Source organism: Amblyraja radiata, chromosome 1, assembly GCF_010909765.2.
Source record: "Amblyraja radiata isolate CabotCenter1 chromosome 1, sAmbRad1.1.pri, whole genome shotgun sequence".
Lineage (NCBI taxonomy): Eukaryota > Metazoa > Chordata > Chondrichthyes > Rajiformes > Rajidae > Amblyraja > Amblyraja radiata.
In genome coordinates, this window is record NC_045956.1 from 191,600,280 (window position 1) to 191,622,718 (window position 22,439).

Consider the following 22,439-nt stretch of genomic DNA (forward strand, 5'->3'; position numbering starts at 1 on the left):
CCCCCTTCACCCCCTCCCACCCTCTACCCTCCCCCTCCCCTCTCCTCTCACCCCCTGCCCACCCCCCCCCCCCCCTTCAAGCACTAGCAATGTTCACAATAGACAATAGGTGCAGGAGGAGGCCATTCGGCCCTTCGAGCCAGCACCGCCATTCAATGTGATCATGGCTGATCATCCCCAATCCTGCACCCCGTTCCTGCCTTCTCCCCATATCCCCTGACTGCTATTTTTAAGAGCCCTATCTAGCTCTCTCTTGAAAGCATCCAGAGAACCTGCCTCCACCGCCCTCTGAGGCAGAGAATTCCACACTCACCACTCTCTGTGAGAAAAAGTGTTTCCTTGTCTCCGTTCTAAATGGCTTACTCCTTATTCTTAAACTGTGGCCCCTGGTTCTGGACTCCCCCAACATCGGGAACATGTTTCCAGCCTCTAGCGTGTCCAAGCCCTTAACAATCTTATATGTCTCAATGAGATAACCTCTCATCCTTCTAAACTCCAGAGTGGACAAGCACATCTGCTCCATTCTCTAATTTAATAAGCATTAGTAATGTCCTGTTTACCAGCTTATTGACTCTCTGTGTTCCCCTCCTACAGGGTTTAGGAGCCGTTGATGTGGACGGAGAGACGGTGACGTGAGGAGCCATTGAGGGCGGCCTGGGTGCCGGTGAGCCCCCCCCCCCCCCCCCCCCCCCCCCCCCCCCCTCAATCAGCTCGGTGTGCGGGCTGAGCCTCGAGGGGCTGAGCTTCGATGGAGGACCCGATGACGGGGCACAACATGGAGAAGCGTTATGAGTGTGACGTGTGTGGCAAGGCCTGGCAGAGTGCGTGTCAGCTGGAGACCCACCGGCGGTTGCACACGGGTGAACGTCCCTTCGACTGCTCGGAGTGCGGCAAGAACTTCGCCAGCTACGACAAACTGCTGCGGCACAACCGCGTGCACTCCGGCGAGAGGCCCTTCACCTGCTCCGATTGCGGCAAAGGCTTCAAGACAGCGAATCACCTGAAGGACCACCGGCGGGTGCACACGGGCGAGAAGCCCTATGGCTGCTCCTCCTGCGACAAGAGCTTTGCCCTGTGGTCGGGGCTATGGCGGCACCGGCGGGTGCACAGCGGTGAGCAGCCCTACACCTGCTCCGACTGCGGCAAAGGCTTCAAGTCATCCACCAACCTGAAGATCCACAGGCGTCTGCACACCGGGGAGCGGCCCTACACCTGCAGCGACTGTGGCAAGGGCTTCACTTGCTCCAGCATCCTGCTGGAACACCAGCACATCCACACCGGGGAGCGTCCCTACACCTGCGGCCAGTGCGGCAAGGGCTTCATCCACTCTAGCAACCTGCTGGTGCACCAGCGCACCCACACCGGTGAGCGCCCCTACACCTGCGACCAGTGTGGCAAGGGCTTCACCCGCTCCACCGGGGTGTTGGAGCACCAGCGCACCCACACTGGCGAGCGTCCCTACACCTGTACCCAGTGTGGCAAGGGCTTCAACCGCTCCGACAGACTGCTGTCTCACCAGCGTACCCACACCGGCGAGCGCCCCTACACCTGCTACGACTGCGGCAAGGGCTTCACCCAGTCCCACAGCCTGCTGGTGCACCAGCGCACCCACACCGGCGAGCGACCCTTCATCTGCACCCAGTGCGGCAAGGGCTTCACTCGCTCCGACAGACTGCTGTCCCACCAGCGGGTGCACGCCGGCAACCGTCCCTTCCCCAGCCCAGTGTGAGGAGAGCGCTGTGCTGTGGCCTCCCACGCCCTGTCTCACCAGCGCGTGCACATCAGTGGCCAGCCCTATGACTGCCCGAACAGCGGTGAGGCGTTTGACAGCTCGCGGGGGTTACTAGCTGTCATATGTTTGTGTCTTTATATTTTTGTGAAAACGCTACGCGGCAACGATAAAATGTTTATATATTCTGCACACATTTCCCCTCTAAGCCGTGATCAGGTTCTCTTACGATTCGATGCATTATTTCACGACTTTTTGGTGATTCAAGTTTTTTTTAAAATAACTTTTAAGCTGACTTTCTTCGACTGATGACGTCACAATGAGTTGGGCGGGCACGATGGCTCGAGTCGGACCCCATTTCACACAAAGAATTCAGGCATGATATTCTTCTGATTTAAATCGGAATTCCGATTTTTTTCTTTTCTAATTTTTCAATGTTTTGTGCCGAATTATTTGGCAGCCAATCAGCCGCTGTCTCCAAGGGGGTTGCGCCCAATCACATAATGTGCCGATCACTCGGCGGCAAATCAGATGCAGTCTCCGAGGGCCGTTGCGGCCAATCATCAAGCAGCTTCCCTTGCTGAAGCAGAAGCCAAGGTCAAGTGGCAAGAAAGAAGCTCAGGGAAGCCATGTTGAGCACGCTTACAAAATGAAAGTGTCAGGCAAAGAGCAAGTCAAACTAGAGGTTAGGCAATGTTACATGTCATCGGCTTATCAATCATTATTTCTGTGCTGTTTGCACACAGTGCTAAGCAAAGAGATATTTCAGGTAGCATTTCTTATAAAGATTTGTTTAGCTGTATGATAAATGAAATATTTATCTTTTGGGGGTTATTTTACTGGTTTTGTATTGAAAAAATTCTAAGCTGCTGTTATGCAGAAAGCTTGGGAATCACTTTCAATTTATTGACTTTGCGATCTTTAAAGATAAGACGGTGTGGATTTTTGTGCTAATTCTATACAGTAATACTTTGCCATTTATAAAATATTTATTGAAAAACAAATTAACGTTGCTTTTATTCCAATGGTTTCCACGGTTGCTAAAAGTAACAATGTTACAAAATTTTGAGATTTAAAAAATCAAGTCTGTAATTTATCCCATCAGATAAAGCATACAAAAAAGTTTAATTTGACACCTAATTCACTTTCATATCTTCAGTATTAAAAATGTTATGGCCATTTTCATACTCAGAAATTAGCATCTTGTTCCCGATTGCTTTTTCATTGACTTAACACAAAAGCTGAGATCGAGAACAGTCAAAAGTCCATAGCTTTCTTAAAAATTAAGAGAACTGAAAGAAATTTTCAGTTATAGATTGAAGAATTCTGAAACAAATATGAAACAATCTTGTTCAAGAAGGAACTGCAGATGCTGGAAAATCGAAGGTACACAAAAATGCTGGAGAAACTCAGCGGGTGCAGCAGCATCTATGGAGCGAAGGAGATAGGTAACGTTTCGGGCCGAAACCCTTCTTCAGACTTGGATGACCTGAAATTAAAGCATATAATTAGTTAGTTACCCAATTGTAGCTAATTACAAAATTCAATTACTAGATCTAAACATCTATCCATTTCTTAAGAATAGATTAACATTATTAAATAGCCTAAGCGTCCAAACAACATTCACACAAGAATTCACAATATAACAAAATTTTTAAATCTCATTGTCGTGGGTTTATAGGCCAAATGGAAGGAATTTAATGTTTAATACCTGTAAATTAATGGCCATTTAAATCAGCTTGCGAGTGGGTTTTTCTGGAACGCAATCAATTGGACGTTGCGGTGATTTAGTCCCCCATATCGGCAGCAAAAACACTGCCGGTTCGTACGGGGAAAAAAATCACCGTTTCGCAACTTAAAATGTGAATTAAATGCATCTTAAGAAAAACTTTTATACATGAAAATAAACTACTTTCTTTTACCTGTCCCCTACGTAAAATCCGTCCCGTTGTCGGCATTGACGGCTTCAGAAGCTGATTTTAAAATCACTCCAGCGATTAACTTGTTGGGCAATTTTTTTTTAAAAACACACAGAACGGCCGTCGGAACGATTCTTCAGCAAAAGCTTGCACTCCAGCAAAATATAATCCAGGACCAGGTCGGAGAAAACCGCGTTTTAACCCCGCCCACCACCACCCCCCCCCCCCCCAAACGCGCCAAAATCGCGCACACGGTCAGTGGCAGAATTGCAGCGCCGCTGAAGGTAAGTATTGTAACATACTTAGTAAAAGACTGCAATTTTTAACTTGATTGCACTGATTCTTTGAATAATACTTCACGATTTCTAAAATATTTATTTCATTTGAAAACAAAATTAATGTTGCTACTGCTTGAATAGGGGGGTTGCATGTAAGGTCATTGGCTCAAAGGGCGTGACGCACGGAGCAGCTCAATCCATGTGGAGGCCAAGGCGGCCTCCAGCATACACTGTTAATACCTAAAACGCATACTTACTTACCTGTTAAAAACCGCCGAAATGGTAAATATTTGCGCTGTAAATAATTGTGGAAATCGGGGCAACTGTGAGAGACATTTATCCTACTTCAGAATTCCAAAAGTGAGGAGAAACTATGGTAGAGAGAAGCGAGAGCTGAAGGGACAACAACAGCTAAAGTGGTTGGCGGACATTGGCAGTGCAGATATCAAGAGAGTAAGTAAGTTTATTGGCCACATATTCACATACAAGGAATTTGCCTTGGTGCTCCGCCCACAAGTAACAGCATGATATACAGTGACAGTTACGAATGACTCAGGAAACACTAAATATTAATAATAATAAAACATTAATGATAAAACACCATTGATCAAGCATATGAACCAACAAAATATCAGATCAAAGGGAGGCTACAGATTTTTGGCTGTTGAATAGAGCAACTACTCATGGATAAAAACTTTATGTCTGGCTGTGGCAGCTTTGACAGTCCAGAGTCGCCTTCCAGAAGGAAGCGATTCAAAGAGTTTGTGGCCAGGGTGAGAGGGGTCAGAGATGATCTTGCCCGCTCGCTTCCTGGGCCTTGCAGTGTACAGTTCATCAATGGAGGGAAGGTTGCAGCCAATAATCTTCTCTGCTGATCGGACGATTCGCTGCAGCCTCCAGGTGTCGTGCTTGATGGCTGAGCCAAACCAGACCATGATGGAGAAGGTGAGAACAGACTCTACAATGGCCGTGTAGAATTGGACCATCATTGCCTGTGGCAGATTGTGCTTCCTCAGCTGCCGCAGGAAGTACATCCTCTGTTGTGCCTTTTTGACTGTGGAGTCGATGGTAGCCCCCCACTTAAGGTCCTTGGAGATGATGGTTCCCAGGAACTTAAATAACTCCACAGATGTGACTGGTGTTGTTGATGGTGAGTGGGGTAAGGGGAGGGGGAGCTCTCCTGAAGTCTACAATCAATTCCACAGTCTTAAGAGCATTGAGCTCTAGGTTGTTGCTACAGCACCAGGACGCCAGCTGTGACACTTCCTGTCTGTAGGCAAATTCCTCCCCAACCTGGATCAGTCCAATCGGTTGTGTCGTCCACAAACTTGAGATTGCAGATGACATTGGGAAATGCAAAAAGAAAACGCTTCTGAAGCTAAATTTATCATTAAAAAAATCTCCAGACTTACGAGGGGTATGTGGAAAAGTAAGTTTTCTATCATTATGCTATTGAGATGTATATTTTGGCAAATAATAAAATGTCCTGACAGCTTAAACACCCACTCCCTTTCAAAGAGATTGTCAATTTGCTGAGGATGATTATGTCCAATTAACAGCTAACACTTATGCCTTTCTTTGGCTTACATCTGAGTAAAATGTAATTCAAAACCCATGTATGGTTTGTGATTTTTTTAATGATAAATGAAAATAAGCAAATTCCACAGTCTGGAGTTCAAAGTCATCCAGACCAGAAATCCTCGATGGTGTTGGTGTTGTGTGGCAACCAGAATGGGTCACGGGTTGTGACCTCGATGCCGTGCAACGTCCCCATACTTCGCGATTTTTAAAACATTTATTTCATTTGAAAAAACAATTTATGTTGTCGCTTCTGCTTGAATTCTACAGCGAGAGGGGGGAAACTAGGTGGTGGGGGAGGAGTTGGGGGTTGGGAGCGGAAGATAGACAATAGGTGCAGGAGTAGGCCATTTGGCCCTTCGAGCCAGCATCGCCATTCAATCTGATCATGGCTGATCATCCCCAATCACTAACCCGTTCCTGCCTTTTCCCCATATCCCCTGACTGCGCTATGTTTAAGAGCCCTATCTAGCTCTCTCTTGAAAGCATCCAGAGAACCTGCCACCACTGCCCTCTGAGGCAGAGAATTCCACAGAGTCACCACTCTGTGAGAAAAAGTGTTTCCTCGTCTCCGTTCTAAATGGTTTACTTCTTATTCGTAAACTGTGGCCCCTGGTTCTGGATTCCCCCAACATCAGGAACATGTTTCCTGCCTGTAGCGTGTCCAAACCCTTAACAATCTTATATGTTTCAATGAGATAACCTCTCATCCTTCTAAACTTCAGAGTGTACAAGCCCAGCCGCTCCATTCTCTCAGCATATGACAGTCCCGCCATCCCGGGAATTAACCTTGTAAACCTTCGCTGCAGTCCCTCAATTGCAAGATTGTCCTTCCTCAAAGTAGGGGACCACAACTGCACACAATACTCCAGGTGTGGTCTCACAAGGGCTCTGTACAACTGCAGAAGGACCTCTTTGCTCCTATATTCGAAATAACAATAACCATATAACAATTACAGCACGGAAACAGGCCATCTCGGCCCTACAAGTCCGTGCCGAACAATTATTTTCCCTTAGTCCCACCTGCCCGCACTCATACCATAACCCTCCATTCCCTTCTCATCCATATGCCTATCCAATTTATTTTTAAATGATACCATCGAACCTGCCTCCACCACTTCCACTGGAAGCTCATTCCACACCGCTACCACTCTCTGAGTAAAGAAGTTCCTCCTCATGTTACCCCTAAACTTCTGTCCCTTAATTCTGAAATCATGTCCTCTTGTTTGAATCTTCCCTATTCTCAAAGGGAAAAGCTTGTCCACATCAACTCTGTCTATCCCTCTCATCATTTTAAAGACCTGTATCAAGTCCCCCCTTAACCTTCTGCGCTCCAGAGAATAAAGACCTAAATCTCTTGTTATAAAGGCCAACATGCCATTCGCTTTCTTCACTGCCTGCTGTACCTGCATGCTTACTTTAATAGACTGATGTACAAGAACCCCCACATCCTGTTGTACTTCCCCTTTTCCCAACTTGATGCCATTTAGATAGTAATCTGCCTTCCTGTTTTTGCTATCCAAATGTGCGGCTATCTCATCTTTTATAATTGACTCCAGCATTTTCCCACCACCGATGTCAGGCTAACTGGTCTATAATTCCCCATTTTCTCTCTACCGCCTTTCTTAAAAAGTGGGATAACATTAGATCCCTCCAATCCACAGGAACTGATCCTGAGTCTATAGAACATTGGAAAATTATCACCAATGCATCCACGATTTCTAGAGCCACTTCCTTAATTACCCTGGGGTGCAGACCATCAGGCTCTGGGGATATATCAGCCTTCAGTCCCATCAGGATGGGGGGAGAGTAGGTGGTGGGGAGGACGAGGATGGAAGGAGAGGGCGGGGGAGATGGGGGGGAGAGTGGGGGGTGGGGAAGGGAGTGAGAAAGTGGTGGAATCAAAATATGAACGTTTTCAAAGTTCTAACTTTAAAAAATGCTGACTGACGTCACAAAACAATGATGCGCGAGGGTCTCCAGCATTCCAACCCGCTCGGCCCCGCTGGGACCCGTTCAGCCCCGGACGCTCTGCTCCGCGCACACAAGGAGGGCTGGAGGGGCCCATCGTGGAGAGTTACATCGGCTTCATTGAAAATTACCGTCACCTCTATGGTTCCAGAGCGGAGTTTGAAGGATGTGTGGCGGTGGTGAACAAGGACATGTGTGCCAGGTTCACCCAGCTGGTGGCCTCTGCTGAGCAGCTGCTGCCCTAGCTACCCTGGCCCCAGCCCACCACCCCCTTCAACCCCCCTCCTCTCCATCCCCTTCACCCCCATCCCCTCCACCCCCCTCTCCCTCACCCCCTCCTCTTCATCCCCTACCCGTCACCCCCTCCTCTCCATCTCCCTTCATTCCCTCCCCTCCCCCACGGCAGCAGATTGTTCAGTCATGAGCAGAGACCTGTACGAAACAAAGTTCCCTCAGATACCATTGTTTGAGAGTAAGGTCAAGCTGAGAACCTACTCGGACGAAGTTTTGAAGACATGTGGACAAATGAACTGTAAAGTTCAGCATAATGGTCAGTCAGTAACACTGCCCATCATAGTGGCCAGCTACAGAAATAAACCAACCCTCCTTGGAAAGGATTGGCTGAGTAGAATAGAATTGGACAGGAAGAATTCTGACAGTTACACGGGAAAGGGTACTCTGCACACATTCGACTTAAGCAAGATGTGAGACCTGTGTATTGTCGACCAAGACCTGTACCATATGCACTAAAGCAACAAGTGGAGGAAGAACTCGACAAGTTAGAGCGGAATGGAGTCCTCATGAAGACAGACCAGAGGAATTGGGCAACGCCAATTGTGGCCGTACCCAAGGCTGATAAAATTGTTGTGATGATTACAAAGTCACAATCAACCAAGCCGTTGATGACGAACAATATACGTTGCCAACCTCGCAAGATTTGTACTCAGAACTTAGCGGAGCAAGAGTCTTCACTAAACTGGATTTGTCTCACACTTACGCCCAACTCAATGTTGACAAGGAAAGTCAGCAGTATTTGACTATCAACACACATAAGGGCTTGTATTAATATACAAAGCTGCCCTATGATGTGAAATCCTCCCCGAAATTTTTTCAGTCTGTCATGGACAAAATGTTACATGGTATTCCGCACTTTGTGTGCAACCAGGATGACCTACTGATATTCACAGAGGGCATGGTAGAACATCTGGAAATCCTTGAGCAAGTTCTCACACGACTGGACTGCCACAATGTCAAACTGTGACAAAGTAAATGTGCATTTGCACAGTCAGAGGTGGTCTACCTTGGACTCCAAGTAGACGCCAACGGACTTCGCCCTGTGAAGGCGAAAGTGGAAGCAATAGTGAATGCTCCAAAACCCAACAATGTGTCACATCTACGATCATTCCTTGGGATGGTGCAGTTCTATGCACGATTCCTTTCAGATTTAGCAACTGTGCTAAACCCACTACATCATCTGCTACAAAAAGATGTGAAATGGACGTGGGGAAAGGAACAACAACGTGCATTTGACATCTGCAAGGAAAACTTGACAAGTGACAAACTTCTTGTTCACTACGATACGACACACGAGATGAAACTTGCTTGTGATGCTTCAAGTTATGGTGTAGGTGCAGTGATCTCCCACGTAATGAATGACGGACAGGAAAAGCCTATTGCTTTTGCATCCCACACCCTGTCATCGAGTGAACGCAACTATGCATAAATAGAAAACGAAGCACTCAGCATCGTGTTCGGAATCAGGAAATTCCATCAGTTTCTTCTCGGCAGACCATTCACCCTAGTGACTGATCACAAGCCACGACTAGTGATATTTGGTCCCAAGTCAGCTATACCTTCCACGGCGGCTTCAAGGGTGCAGCGCTGGGCAATGTTGCTGTCCCAATATGACTACAAGGTGGAGTACAGAAGCTCCAACTACAACGCAGTTGCAGATGCGTTGTCCCGGTTGTCCCATGAGAACTCTGGGAAGTGAGAACTCAATCTACACACTGCAAGTGGTAGATGAAGACTTTCCAGTGACTGCAACAGAAATTGCAGCAGAAACAAAAAAAGACACTGTGCTGAAGTGGGTTTATGAATAGACATTGAACGGATGGACTGAAATCGATAGTGGATTGAACTCAGTTCTGAACTCAGAGCTGAAGCCTTTCTATAATCAACGCCATGAATTATCATGTGAGCAGGGATGCATTAAGTGGGGTTACAGAGTGGTTGTACCAGACCAGGGGTGGGGAACCTATTCATATTGGAATGCCGCATTAAGTTAGCTGTTATCTAATAAGGCCGCATCCAAGAAACTTCAATTAGATATACTTCAAAATGTACATTAATTTGTAAAAATCTAACTACAATGTACTAACTTCAAGAAAATGAAAAAAAAAGTTAATTCTAATGTTAACTAACCTTTTAATGACTTTATTGTGACTGCTTTTTGTGCAAGGTTAATGTACATTCTCGAGTCGCATTACTTATGTTTTAATTGTGGCCGTCAGTCGGGGAGGATTATTTCATTGAATCTTTTTTACTCTTTGGTATTTTAAACACGTTCATTTTATGATTAAAATTAAAATAATAAAAGACGAACAAAACCATAAACCCCTGTACCAGAGTCTTTGAGAAACAAAATGATGAACGAACTTCATGCCGAACATCCTGGCATTGTGAGCATGAAGTCAATTGCCAGAAGTTTTGTGTATTGGCCTGGTATTGACAGTGACATCGAGTCACTGGTGAGCAAATGTAGCATCTGCCAAAATTGCCGGAGTAAACCACCAAAAACACCACTGCAACACTGGTCATGGCCAAGTAGACCTTTTCAGAGAGTTCATGTAGATTTTTGTGACAAGGGTAATGATCACTTTCTGGTACTAGTAGATAGTCATTCCAAATGGATTGAGGTGAAGCATAAGTCAAGTCAAGTCAAGTTTATTCGTCACATACACATACGAGATCTGCAGTGAAATGAAAAGTGGCAATGCTCGCGGACTTTGTGCAAAAAGACAAACAAACAAACAACCAAACTATAAACACAATCATAAACACACACATATTCTTTTACATATTAAATATTGGAAGGAAAAACGTTCAGTAAAGTTAGTCCCTGGTGAGATTTAGTCTGAATGGCCTCTGGGAAGAAACTCCTTCTCAACCTCTCCGTTCTCACAGCATGGAAACTGAGGCGTTTGCCTGACCGTAGCAGCCGGAACAGTCCGTTGCAGGGGTGGAAGGGGTCTCCCATGATTTTATTGGCTCTGGAGTTGCACCTCCTGATGTATAGTTCCTGCAGGGGGACGAGTGAAGTTCCCATAGTGCGTTCGGCCGAATGCACTACTCTCTGCAGAGCCTTCTTGTCCTGGGCAGAGCAATTCCCAAACCAGATGGTAATATTTCCGGATAAGATGCTTTCCACAGCCGCTGCATAGAAGCACTGGAGGATCCTCGGAGACACTCTGAATTTCCTCAATTGCCTGAGGTGGTAAAGGCGCTGCCTTGCCTTACTCACGAGTGCTGCGGCGTGTGATGTCCATGTCATATCCTCAGAGATGTGGACTCCCAGATATTTAAAACATCTCACCCTATCCACAGGATCCCCATTTATCCTCAATGGTGTGTACGTTCTCGGATGATGTGCCCTCCTAAAGTCCACGATCAGCTCCTTCGTTTTTTTGATGTTCAAGAGGAGGCTGTTATCCTGGCACCAGAGTGCTAGATCAGCCACCTCCTCCCGGTAGGCCTTCTCATCGTTGTCTGAGATCAGGCCCACCACCACAGTGTCATCAGCAAACTTAATTATTGAGTTGGAGCTGAACCTAGCCACACAGTCATGTGTGTACAGGGAGTACAATAGGGGGCTGAGGAAGCAACCCTGGGGCGATCCTGTGCTCAGGGTGAGGGACTTCGATGTATTCCCTCCCATCTTGACGGTATGCGAACTGCAACGGGTCCATGTTGCGAGGGAGGAAGGTGCAGATGTGTTTCTTCACCAGCTTCTCAAAGCATTTCATGACTACCGAGGTAAGGGCCACCGGACGGTAGTCATTCAGACAGGCTGGGGAGACATTTTTTGGTACCGGTACAATGATGGATTTTTTGAAGCAGGCAGGGACCATGGACTTGTCCAGGGAGAGGTTGAATACTGTAGTGAGCACCGGAGCTAGCTGCGTAGCACAGGACTTGAGTAATCGCCCCGAAATGCCATCGGGGCCTGCAGCTTTCCTCGTGTTCACCCGTGTCAGAGCCCTCCTCACGTCGTGCTCGGACAGCGAGAATGTGTGCACATTCCTCCCTGCAGCTTCGGTAGCCAGCCCGCTGGCGGTATTGTCGATAGTCGGCAGACCTGGGGTGGTGTTGCCCATCTCGAAACGAGCGTAAAAGGAGTTCAGGTCATCAGCTAGGGAGGTGCCGGCACTTGCGGATGAGGGTGGGGTGCTCCGGTAGTTGGTTACAGTCCGTAGCCCCTGCCACAGGCTTCTGGTGTCCTGCTGCTCCATCTGTGACTCCATCTTGACCCTGTACCTCCTTTTTGCGTCCTTCACCGCCCTTCGCAGTCGGTAGGACTCTGCCTTGTGGGATCAAGCACTACTACTGAGTGTACCATAGATGAGTTGAGATTCATTTTTGCATGCCATGGTTTATTAGAAGAACTTGTGTCTGATAACGAGCCTCAGTTTCGTTCAGAACAGTTCAAAGAGTTCATGCAGCGGAATAGTGTAAAACACACACTTGTTCCCCTAGACCATCCAGCCTCCAATGGGGCGGCGGAAAGGTCTGTTAAAGTTGTCAAAGATGCTCTCAAGAAACATGTTTTGCAGGGTAGTTCAAAGCTCAGCACGAAACATCGTTTGGCTAGTTTCTTGCTGAAGTACAGAACCACACCACACACAACAACAGTTATTCACCTGTAGAACTGTTGATGAAGAGAAGGCTAAGAATACGCCTAAGTCTAGTTCAACCTAATTTAGCTTTGAGAGTTGAACAAAAACAATTAAGTCAAAAACGCCATTATGACTCCCACAAAAAGGAGAGGTACTTCAAGCCCAGATAAGCAGGTTCGTGTTCTCACTCCTGCCAACAAGTCCAGTCTAGACAAATGAGATGTTGGGAAAATGGTGGAAATGTGTGGAACAAAAACATACTTAGTTGAAGTTGGAGATAGAATCAAAAGTATTCATGTTGATCAAATAATTCCAGCCAAAGATGAACCAACAACTGAGCATGAAGTCCTAATCCCTGAGTCTTTATCTGAAAGTGAGTTGGAAGAGACCACTGTGATTGAAACACAAAGTTCAGTTAGTACAGACAAAGAAACAGATTCCTCTGGTCAAAGTCAGGGTACTAAAACAAAGCCAAACAAGCCAACAGTTGAGTCAACACCTAAACCTGTTACACCTGTTACTGTTAGATGATCAGGCAGGATATGCAAACCAGGAGTCAGATTAGGTTTGTAAATTAAGTAACTCACTGTATAGGTAAAATGAAAATGTGCAAATATATAAAATAAATATATTATGTTATCATTTAAGATTTCATGAATGCTAGTTTAAATCAAGTATCACAACAACAAAATTGTAACTGTACTTAGATTTAATACTTAAAAAAAGGAGAGCACTGTAATGCATTCATGCATATTCATGTGTATGTTAATGAGTTGGTGTTGTATATAAGCAGGGAATGGTGGGTAATAAATCTCTCGTGATCTTGTGCAGCCTGAGTCTAAGTTGTTATTCATTCTGCAGTCCGGAACAAAGATCTTATAGCGGAGCAAGATGGGTTACTCTCACGCAAACGTGTAGTACGCTCATGGGCGGATTCATGGGTGATTATATGACCCATTTTAGCAACCAGCCCCTGCCATCTTGCTCCGCCATCTTGTTCCGCCATCTTGCTTCCGGTCAAAGATCGGATCTTTGTTTCCGCAGCGGGGAGAGGGAGTGTGGGGCCCGGGGAGAGGGAGAGGGAGTGTGGGGCCCGGGGAGAGGGAGTGTGGGGCTCGGGGAGAGGGAGAGGGAGTGTGGGGCCCGGGGAGAGGGAGTGTGGGGCTCGGGGAGAGGGAGAGGGAGTGTGGGGCCCGGGGAGAGGGAGAGGGAGTGTGGGGCCCGGGGAGAGGGAGAGGGATGTTGGGCCCGGGGAGAGGGAGAGAGAGGAAAGGGAGAGGAGAGTGTGGGGTAAAGGGGAGAGGGAGTGTGGGAAAGGGGAGAGGGAGAGGGAAGTGTGGGGCACGGGGCAGCGGGAGGGGGGTGTGGCCCGGGGAGAGGGAGGTGGGGGCAGGGAAGGGAGTGTGGGGCACCGGGGAGAGGGAGTGTGGGGCCCGGGGAGAGGGGGGGGGGTGTCTGGGAGAGGGAAGGGTAGTGCGCGGCACGGGGCAAGAGGGGAGGAGAGGGAGTGTGGGGCCCAGGGAGAGGGAGAGAGAGTGTGGGGCCCGGGGAGAGGGAGAGGGAGTGCGCGGCCCGGGGCAGCGGGGAGAGGGAGTGTGGGGCCCGGGGATAAGGCCTAGTGTGTGTGAAGTTGCTGGGAGGTTTACAATGTTTCTTATTTAATGTCCCTTGTCTAGTCTGAAATAAAGTTCATCATTGGATCAGAAGAAATGTAATTGTGTGTGTTATATGATTATATACATTTATATCACATTCATGCATGTGTGTTTATAAACATTTTATTCTTTAACAAGAATTTACAGAATTATGAACTAACAGAATTATGAATCTAACCCTATATCACGCACAAAAACCTCCCCCGCAATGTCAATTACCCTGCGAGACGGGTCGGTTCCGTTTACTACAAAATCAACTCAAACACTGCTTGTGAGCCATTTAAAAAGAAATGATTTAAAATATATTAAAAAAGACAATTACCAGAGTCAAATTTTATTCTTGACAAGAAGTATGAACTGACAGAATGATGAATCTAACCCTATATCACACACACAAACTGTTCATTGATTACACTGCGAGTCGGGTCGGGTCAGGTAGGCTCCGGTTACTAAAATGGGCGGGGAAAAATGCCCAGGATCCCCTCCGTAGCGTACTACACGTCAGCCCATTGTATTTAGCAGGAGTAGCCTATCTTGCTCCGCTATAAGATCTTTGGTCCGGAATATAACAGTTACCGTCACCCCTATGGCTCCAGAGGGGAGGTTGAAGGGTTTGTGGCGGTGGTGAACGAGGACATGAGTGCCAAGTTCACCCGGCTTGTGGCTTCTGCTGAGCAGCTGCTGCCCCAGCTACACTGGCCCTGCCCTTCACCCCCTTCACCTCATCATCCCCTTCACCACCTCCCCTCCCTGTCACCCACTCCTCTCCATCCCCCTTCAACCCCTCCCCCTCACCCTCACCCCCCTTCACCCCCTTCTCTCCAGCCCCTTCATCCTCCACCCCTCCTCTCCATTTCCCTTCATCCCCTCCCCTCCCCCTCCCCCTCCGTCCCCCTTCAGCCCCCTCCCCATTCCCTTCAGCCCCCTCACCCCTTCCCCCCTCTCGCCCCTGCTCTCCCCCCCACTTTCTCCCACTCACCCCCTCCTGTCCATCCCCCTTCACCCCCTCCTTCACCCCATTCCCTCCCCCTCCCCCAACTCTCACCCCCCTGCCCTCTCCCCTTCCACCGTGAAGCACTAGTAATGTTTACACGTTAGTAATGTCCTGTTTGCCAGCTTGTTGACCCTCTGTGCTCCCCTCCTGCAGGGTTTAGGAACCGTTGCTGTGGACGGAGAGATGGGGGCGTGAGCGGCCATTGAGGGCAGCCAGGCTGCCGGTGAGCCCCCCATCTGCTCGGTGTGCGGGCTGAGCTTCAAGGGGCTGAGCTTCAATGGAGGATCACATGACAGGGCACAACAAGGAGAAGCGTTATGAGTGCGACATATGTGGCAAGGCCTGGGGAAAAAGAGTAGCAAAGTCAAATGTTGGTCCCTTGAAGGCAGACACGGGTGGAATTATTATGGGTAATATTGTGACCCCTAATTTTGGGGAGGATCAAATTAGTGATAAATGTTTTTCCCGTTCCTCCTGGTGAATCAATGTAAAACGTTGAAGGAAGTTTCCTTTTCAAGCAGTTGCACACATGGTCATACACTGCTGTCTTCCACAGAATTCCCTGCCACAGAGGGCAGTGGAGGCCAAATCACTGGATGGATTTAAGAGAGAGTTAGAGCTCTAGGGGCTAGTGGAATTAAGGGATATGGGTAGAAGGCAGGCACGGGTTATTGATTGGGACGATCAGCTCAAAGGGCCGAATGGCCTCCTACTGCACATCTCTTGTTACGTTCTGCTGCTCACTGCGTCTCGATGTCTCTTTGCTGTTGATGGATAAAAAGACACACAATTGTAATATAGAGACATATTGAGTGGTCAAAATTTAACTTGAAGAAAATTTGAGAATTTACATCTTCTTCTTGCGTTTGGCGTGCACAGCCTAAAGTTGCAGGACAACTTGTTCTATTTGATCTTATTTGATTGTGCATGCCGGGTTGATTGCATTCGTCGAAACAGGGTGGACCACGTGAAGGTTCCAAGCTTCCACCCCCAGAATTTACTTCAGAAGTCATCATTCAAGCAAGCACGCGTTTAAGGACAACATGCTTGGTTGATGTTCCATTCTTCAGGAAATAATTGAGTTTCCTTCACCTTTCCTCGGCTAAGAGCGACACATTGTTGTCCAAGCTGAAATACCGGTTTCTCAAGGTATATCAACACCTTCTCCATGGTTTGTCCTTGCGCTTTATGGATCGTCATGGCAAAACTTGACTGAATGGGGAATTGGCTCTGCTGAAGGGGAATGTGTTTGCCTTCTGTCAAATTGAGCATTAGCCTAGGTAAGAGAACAATGTCATCTTTGAAGGCTCACATCTTGATTTTTGCAACAATCAGATTATTGTGTAACTCTTCCACAATCATCCTCGTTCCATTGCATAGCCTTGGGTGTTTCAAGTTTCTCATTAACATTATTGGAGATCCTTTTTACAACACCAATATGTGCGGTGGTAATCCAAAGATTTCGAGTGAATCGAGGAATTCTGTTGGGAAGTGAATAGCATTAGTTCCCTCATTTACAAGATAAGTTAGGGATAGAATAAAACTAAAAGAAAAAGATGTATAACACAGCAAAGAGTAGCCGGAAGCCAGAGGATTGGGAAACTTTCATTGGACAATAGAAGGAAACAAAACGGGCAATACGGGCTGGAAAGATGAAGTACGAAGGGAAGCTGGCCAGAAATATAAAGAAGGACAGTAAAAGCTTCTTTAGATATGTTAAGGGAAAAAGAGTAGGAAATTCAAATGTGGGTCCCTTGAAGGCAGACACGGGTGAAATTATTATGGGTAACAAGGAAATGGCAGAAGAGTTGAATAGGTACTTCGGATCTGTCTTCACTAAGGAAGACACAAACAATCTCCCAGATGTACTGGAGGACAGAGGATCTAAGGGGGTAGAGGAACTGAAAGAAATTTTCATTAGGCGAGTAATGGTATTGGGTAGGCTAATGGGACTGAAGGATGATAAATCCCCTGGACCTGATGGTCTGCACCCCAGAGTCCTCAGGGAGGTGGCTCTAGAAATCCATCCTAATGAAGAACTCAACCATATTATGGTCACTCTTGCCCAAGGGGCCACGCACAACAAGACTGCTAACCAACCCTTCCTCATTACTCAATACCCAATCTAGAATAGACTGCTCTCTCGTTGGTTCCTCTACATGTTGGTTTGTGGATGCATTGGTGGATGCATTGTGATAATTGTCCAATGTTCTATAGACTCAGGATCAGTTCCTGTGGATTGGAGGGTAGCTAATGTTAGGGGAAATCATGCTTGACTAATCTTCTGGAATTTTTTGAAGATGTAACGCGGAAAATGGACAAGGGAGAGCCAGTGGATGTAGTGTACCTGGACTTACAGAAAGCATTTGATAAGGTCCCACATAGGAGATTAGTGGGCAAAATTAGGGCACATGGTATTGGGGGTAGAGTGCTGACATGGATAGAGAAGGGTTGGCAGACAGGAAACAAAGAGTGGGGATTAACGGGTCCCTTTCAGAATGTCAGGCAGTGACTAGTGGGGTACCGTAAGACTCTGTGCTGGGATTGCAGCTATTTACAATATACATCAATGATTTAAATGAAGGGATTCAAAGTAACATTAGCAAATTTGCAGATGACAAAAAGCTGGGTGACTGTGTGAACTGTGAGGAGGGTACTATGAGAATGCAGGGTGACTTGGACAGGTTGGGTGAGTGGGCAGATGCAGTTTAATGTGGATAAATGTTATCCACTTTGGTAGCAAAAACAGGGAGGCAGATTATTATCTAATGGCTTCAAATTGAGAAAAGGGGAAGTACAACGGGATCCGGGGGTCCTTGTTCATCAGTCTATGAAAGTAAGCATGCGGGTACAGCAGGCAGTGAAGAAAGTGAATGGCATGTTGGCCTTTATAACAAGAGGAATTGAATGTAGGAGCAAAGGGGTCCTTCTGCAGTTGTACTACAGGTGTGAGTAGTGAGACCATACCTGGAATATTGTGTGCAGTTTTTGTCCCTAATTTGAGGAAGGACATTCTTGCTATTGAGGGAGTGCAGTTTAGGTTTACAAGGTTAATTCCCGGGATGGCGGAACTGTCATATGCTGAGAGAATGGAGCAGCTGGGCTTGTACACTCTGGAGTTTAGAAGGATGAGAGGATATCTCATTGAAACATATAAGATTGTTATGGGTTTGGACACGCTGGAGGCAGGAAACATGTACCCGATGTTGGGGGAGTCCAGAACCAGGGGCCACAGTTTAAGAAAAGGAGTAAGCCATTTAGAAAGGAGACGAGGAAACACTTTTTCTCACAGAGAGTGGTGAGTCTGTGGAATTCTCTGCCTCAGAGGGTGGTGGAGGGAGGTTATCTGGATGCTTTCAAGAGAGAGCTAGATAGGGCTCTTAAAAATAGCGAAGTCAGGGGATATGGGGAGAAGGAAGAAACGGGGTACTGATTGGAGATGATCAGCCATGATCACATTGAATGGCGGTGCTAGCTCGAAGGGCCAAATGACCTACCCCTGCACCTATTGTCTATTCTCCCTCTTTCAATCGCATATTCCTCTGCAATTGAAAATTGGTGAAAAGTGTCCACAAGTAGGATTTCTTGATGCAGAAATTTTCAACATCAGCATCATTTTCAACATCAGTTCCGGAAGTGGCGGCGCTGGGAACGGCTGCGGCTCGCCTGCAGTCCGTTTGTCTTTACTTTTTTGTGTTGTTTTTTCGTTTTATGTAGTTACGTTTTTGGTTTTTAAGCTGTGTTTATGTGGGGGGGGGGGGTTGAAACGGGGCTTGCTGTCCCTCCCTTCGGGGGAATACGACTTTTTGTCGTATCCCCCTTCTCTGCCTCCGTCTGCGCTGTGGCCTAATGGCGGAGCTGGCGACCTCGAGGCTCCGGAGGCAGCCTGACAGGACTCGCCCTGGGCTCGCTCCCGTGAGGGCGGCCTGACGAGGGGCTGAGACTCTCTCGTGAGGGGCTGTGACGCTCCCGTCGGAGTGGCCCAGCCCGAGGTGGAACGGCACTCCCGTCGGAGTGGCCCAGCCCGAGGGTGGAACGGCACTCCCGTCGGAGTGGCCCAGCTCAAGGGAGGAACGGCACTCCCGTCGGAGTGGCCCAGCTCGAGGTGGAACGGCACTCCCATCGGAGTGGCCCAGCTCGAGGTGGAACGGCACTCCCGTCGGAGTGGCCCAGCTCGAGGGAGGAACGGCACTCCCGTCGGAGTGGCCCAGCTCGAGGGAGGAACGGCACTCACGTGAGGGCAATCCGGCTCGGGGCTGGAACGGTGCTCCGGTGGCTGGGACGGCGTTCTGGCGGCGGCGACCTGAGTCCTGGACTGGAGGGCGGCAGCTTCGACCACCCCGGGCCGCGGTGTTTGAACCGGCCCGTTCGCGGGGTTCGGTGAGCCGCGGGACTGTTTGTGCCATCGCCCGGTGGGGAATCGCCTCAGCGCAGAGGGAGAAGAGGAGGGAAGAGACAGTAACCCTAAGATTTTTGCCTCAACCACAGTGAGGAGGTGCTTGGAGGATACACTGTGGTGGATGTTAATTTGTGTTTATTGTTGTTTTTTATTGTATGTATGACTGCAGGCACGAAATTTTGTTCAGACCGTAAGGTCTGAATGACAATAAAGGTATTCAATTCAATTCAATTCAATCAATTTCCCCTTTTTACTACAGGAAGGATTTGTCGAAAATCATTACAACACATGATAAAATTCAGCCAAAAGGCTTAGTGTTGGTGCATACATCTCGCAGAGTTCTGTCCACCGCTTCAAAGCTCTCCCTACTAATCATCGTGCACTCATCCCAAACAATGAGTTTCACTTACCTCATCAAGCGGCCGTGTTAGAGTTCTTGTCAATGTCGTAGAATGATTCGTCGGTCACTTGGATGGGTATCTTGAATCGAGAACGTGCAGATCGTCCAACATGCATTAATTTAGTTGTTATCCCAGAGGATGCTACAGGAATAGCCACATCACCTTGACCTCTATCTTTGGAAAGCATCAAATTAGTGATAATTGTTTTTCCAGTTCCTCCTGGTGAATCAATGAAAAACATTGAAGGAAGATTCCTTTTCAAGCAGTTGCACACCTGGTAATACATTGCTGTCTGCTCAGCATTCAGCAGAGGCTCATTCTCCTCAACAAATTGCTGTTGTTCAGTCCTATTGTATTGCAATTCCTTCAGCAATTCTGCATTGTCATTATCAAGGGGCATCCTTCCAGTTCTTGCTCGTGGCAAATGAAAGCATTCTATTGTTTTGTTGTAATTCTCAAGCTTGTCTTGAATCTGCAACAGAGCCTGATCATGATGCTTCTCTTCAATCATGATATTAGGATGACTCATTGTTCTCCGTTCTTTGTACTTGAAGCGGGGTCTGTCGAGGGGGGGTGCGAGTGTCCTGCAGCCGGGGGAGGGGGACGGCTTGAGGCAGGGCCTGTCGGGGGCCGAAGAGGGGGGTGTGATTGTCCTGCAGACTCACTCAGCACGGCTTGTGGACTCAATCAGCATGGCTTGTAGACTCACTCAGCACAGCTTGTGAACTCAATCAGCATGGCTTGTGGCACACTCAGCGCAGCTCACGGACTCAGCACCGCCTCTGGGGAATTTATTCTCCTCGCCCCGGTGATTGACAGCGGGTGTCAGAAGGTGCGTTACCGTCATGGTTACTGTTACGACTCCCGAATGCAAGTACTTCAGAGCCACGTAACACAAGTCAAAAACCAGGTTCAGGTTCAAAAAACAGTTTTAATAATTCATTTGAACACAAAACTCAAACCTGATATAAACAACCCAGTCAGGGATATGGATAAACCGACAAACAATTTAACAATGCTCCAGCCAACCACACCATGGGCCGTCGAACCGGAGATTCCAAAACTTGCCCAAAGAGATACAACCCTGAAACCAAAATACAGGAAAACTCTAAGGTCAGCCCTTATCCGTCCCAACACAATATCTGATAACACGGAATGGTGAAAATACACAAAGTTCTATGCCATGTGGTCAGGCTGCCTCGGCCCCCACCAACAGACTGCTTCAGTCAGAGTCCACGACGAAGAGAAGGATTCTGGGAAGCTCTGGTCTTTATACTCCAGATGAGTCACCCGTCACCTGACGCAGCTGGGCCAATCGGGTACAGGAGCCTTTAACCCCTCGATTCCAGACTCACAGCCACGAGGCCTGTACTTGGGATAGAAACAGAGAAGTAAGTACATAGCATTCACCAGGGGGGGGGGAAAGTGCCTAACACCCCCACCCAAAGATACTGAATAAGTTTCTGAAAATGAACTAAAAAAAACACCACCAAATTTCAGCAACTATTCAGTAACACAGACATCACTGGTGCGACAATGCATCAGCCAATACATCATCCTTGCCACGGATATGCCAGTCAAATGAGACAACCGCAAGGGAAGCGTCTCCAAAGCCTCAGAGTTACTCAGCTTTCCCTGCGTTACTGCCACAGACAACCGTGCCTCCCCCACATCACCACCCGTGTCAGGGGGCAGCACCACTGCAGCCAAAACATGCTTAGAAGGACTTAGCTCCGACCCATCAACCTCCACAGGCTCCTTCCTGTCGAACCAGTCCTTCATCCTAGACTGAGCAGAGGCAAGATTACCCATTGCCAGTTCGCATGCCCTCCTCAGTCTAGAGCGAAAAGTACAGACGTGGTCTAAAATACTACGTTTCGTATCCTCCTGCAACCATTTCTCCTTCAGGACCCTCAACAGACCACGTACAGTATGCGCGAACACCAGGTCAGCAGGACTGAACCCTAAAGACTCCTGCACGACCTCACGCACCGCAAACATAACTAGATGAACCCCCTCATCCCAGTCTTTTTCAAACTCCAGGCAGTAAGTCCTCAACATAGATTTCAAAGTCTGGTGAAACCTCTCGAGAGCTCCCTGGCTCTCAGGATGATACGCACTGGAGTAACAATGCTTAATATCTAACTTGTTGCCCACTCTTGTCCGAGGTAGAGGGCCCACACAATCAACTAGAATCCGCTCAAACGGCTCACCGACCACAGGGATTGGATATAAAGGCGCAGGAACAATCGATTGGTTCGGCTTTCCTGCCACCTGGCAAATGTGACAACACCTGCAGTGCTGTTTCACGTCCTTTTTCAACCCTGGCCAAAAAAAATTCCGTAAGATGCGGTCATACGTCTTATTGACCCCCAAATGTCCACCCAGAGGACCATCATGAGCCAAACAGAGTATCTCGTCCCTATACCGACGAGGCATCACAATCTGATCAACCACGCTCCAATCATCATGCCCAGATATATCCAAGGGAGACCACTTTCGCATCAGTAAGCCATCCCTTAGAAAATACCCTTTTGCTGTGGAATCCATTTCCCCCTCAGGCACTGCGCAGTCGCACAGATCAGATAAACCTGGATCACTCTTTTGCTCCTCAACCAGC

At 47.8% G+C, this 22,439-nt stretch overlaps 1 protein-coding gene across 1 annotated transcript in view; it reads left to right on the top strand.

Moving 5' to 3' along the window:
* The first annotated feature begins 775 nt into the window (after window positions 1–775).
* LOC116989718 (zinc finger protein 850-like) overlaps window positions 776–22,439 on the top strand; it is a 35,689-nt gene continuing 14,025 nt past the window's right edge. Inside the window, exons 1-2 of the mRNA XM_033047347.1 lie at window positions 776–1,690; window positions 2,190–2,386. Of these exons, the coding sequence (XP_032903238.1) occupies window positions 776–1,690; window positions 2,190–2,386 (1,112 nt within the window). The remainder of the gene's footprint in view (window positions 1,691–2,189; window positions 2,387–22,439) is intronic.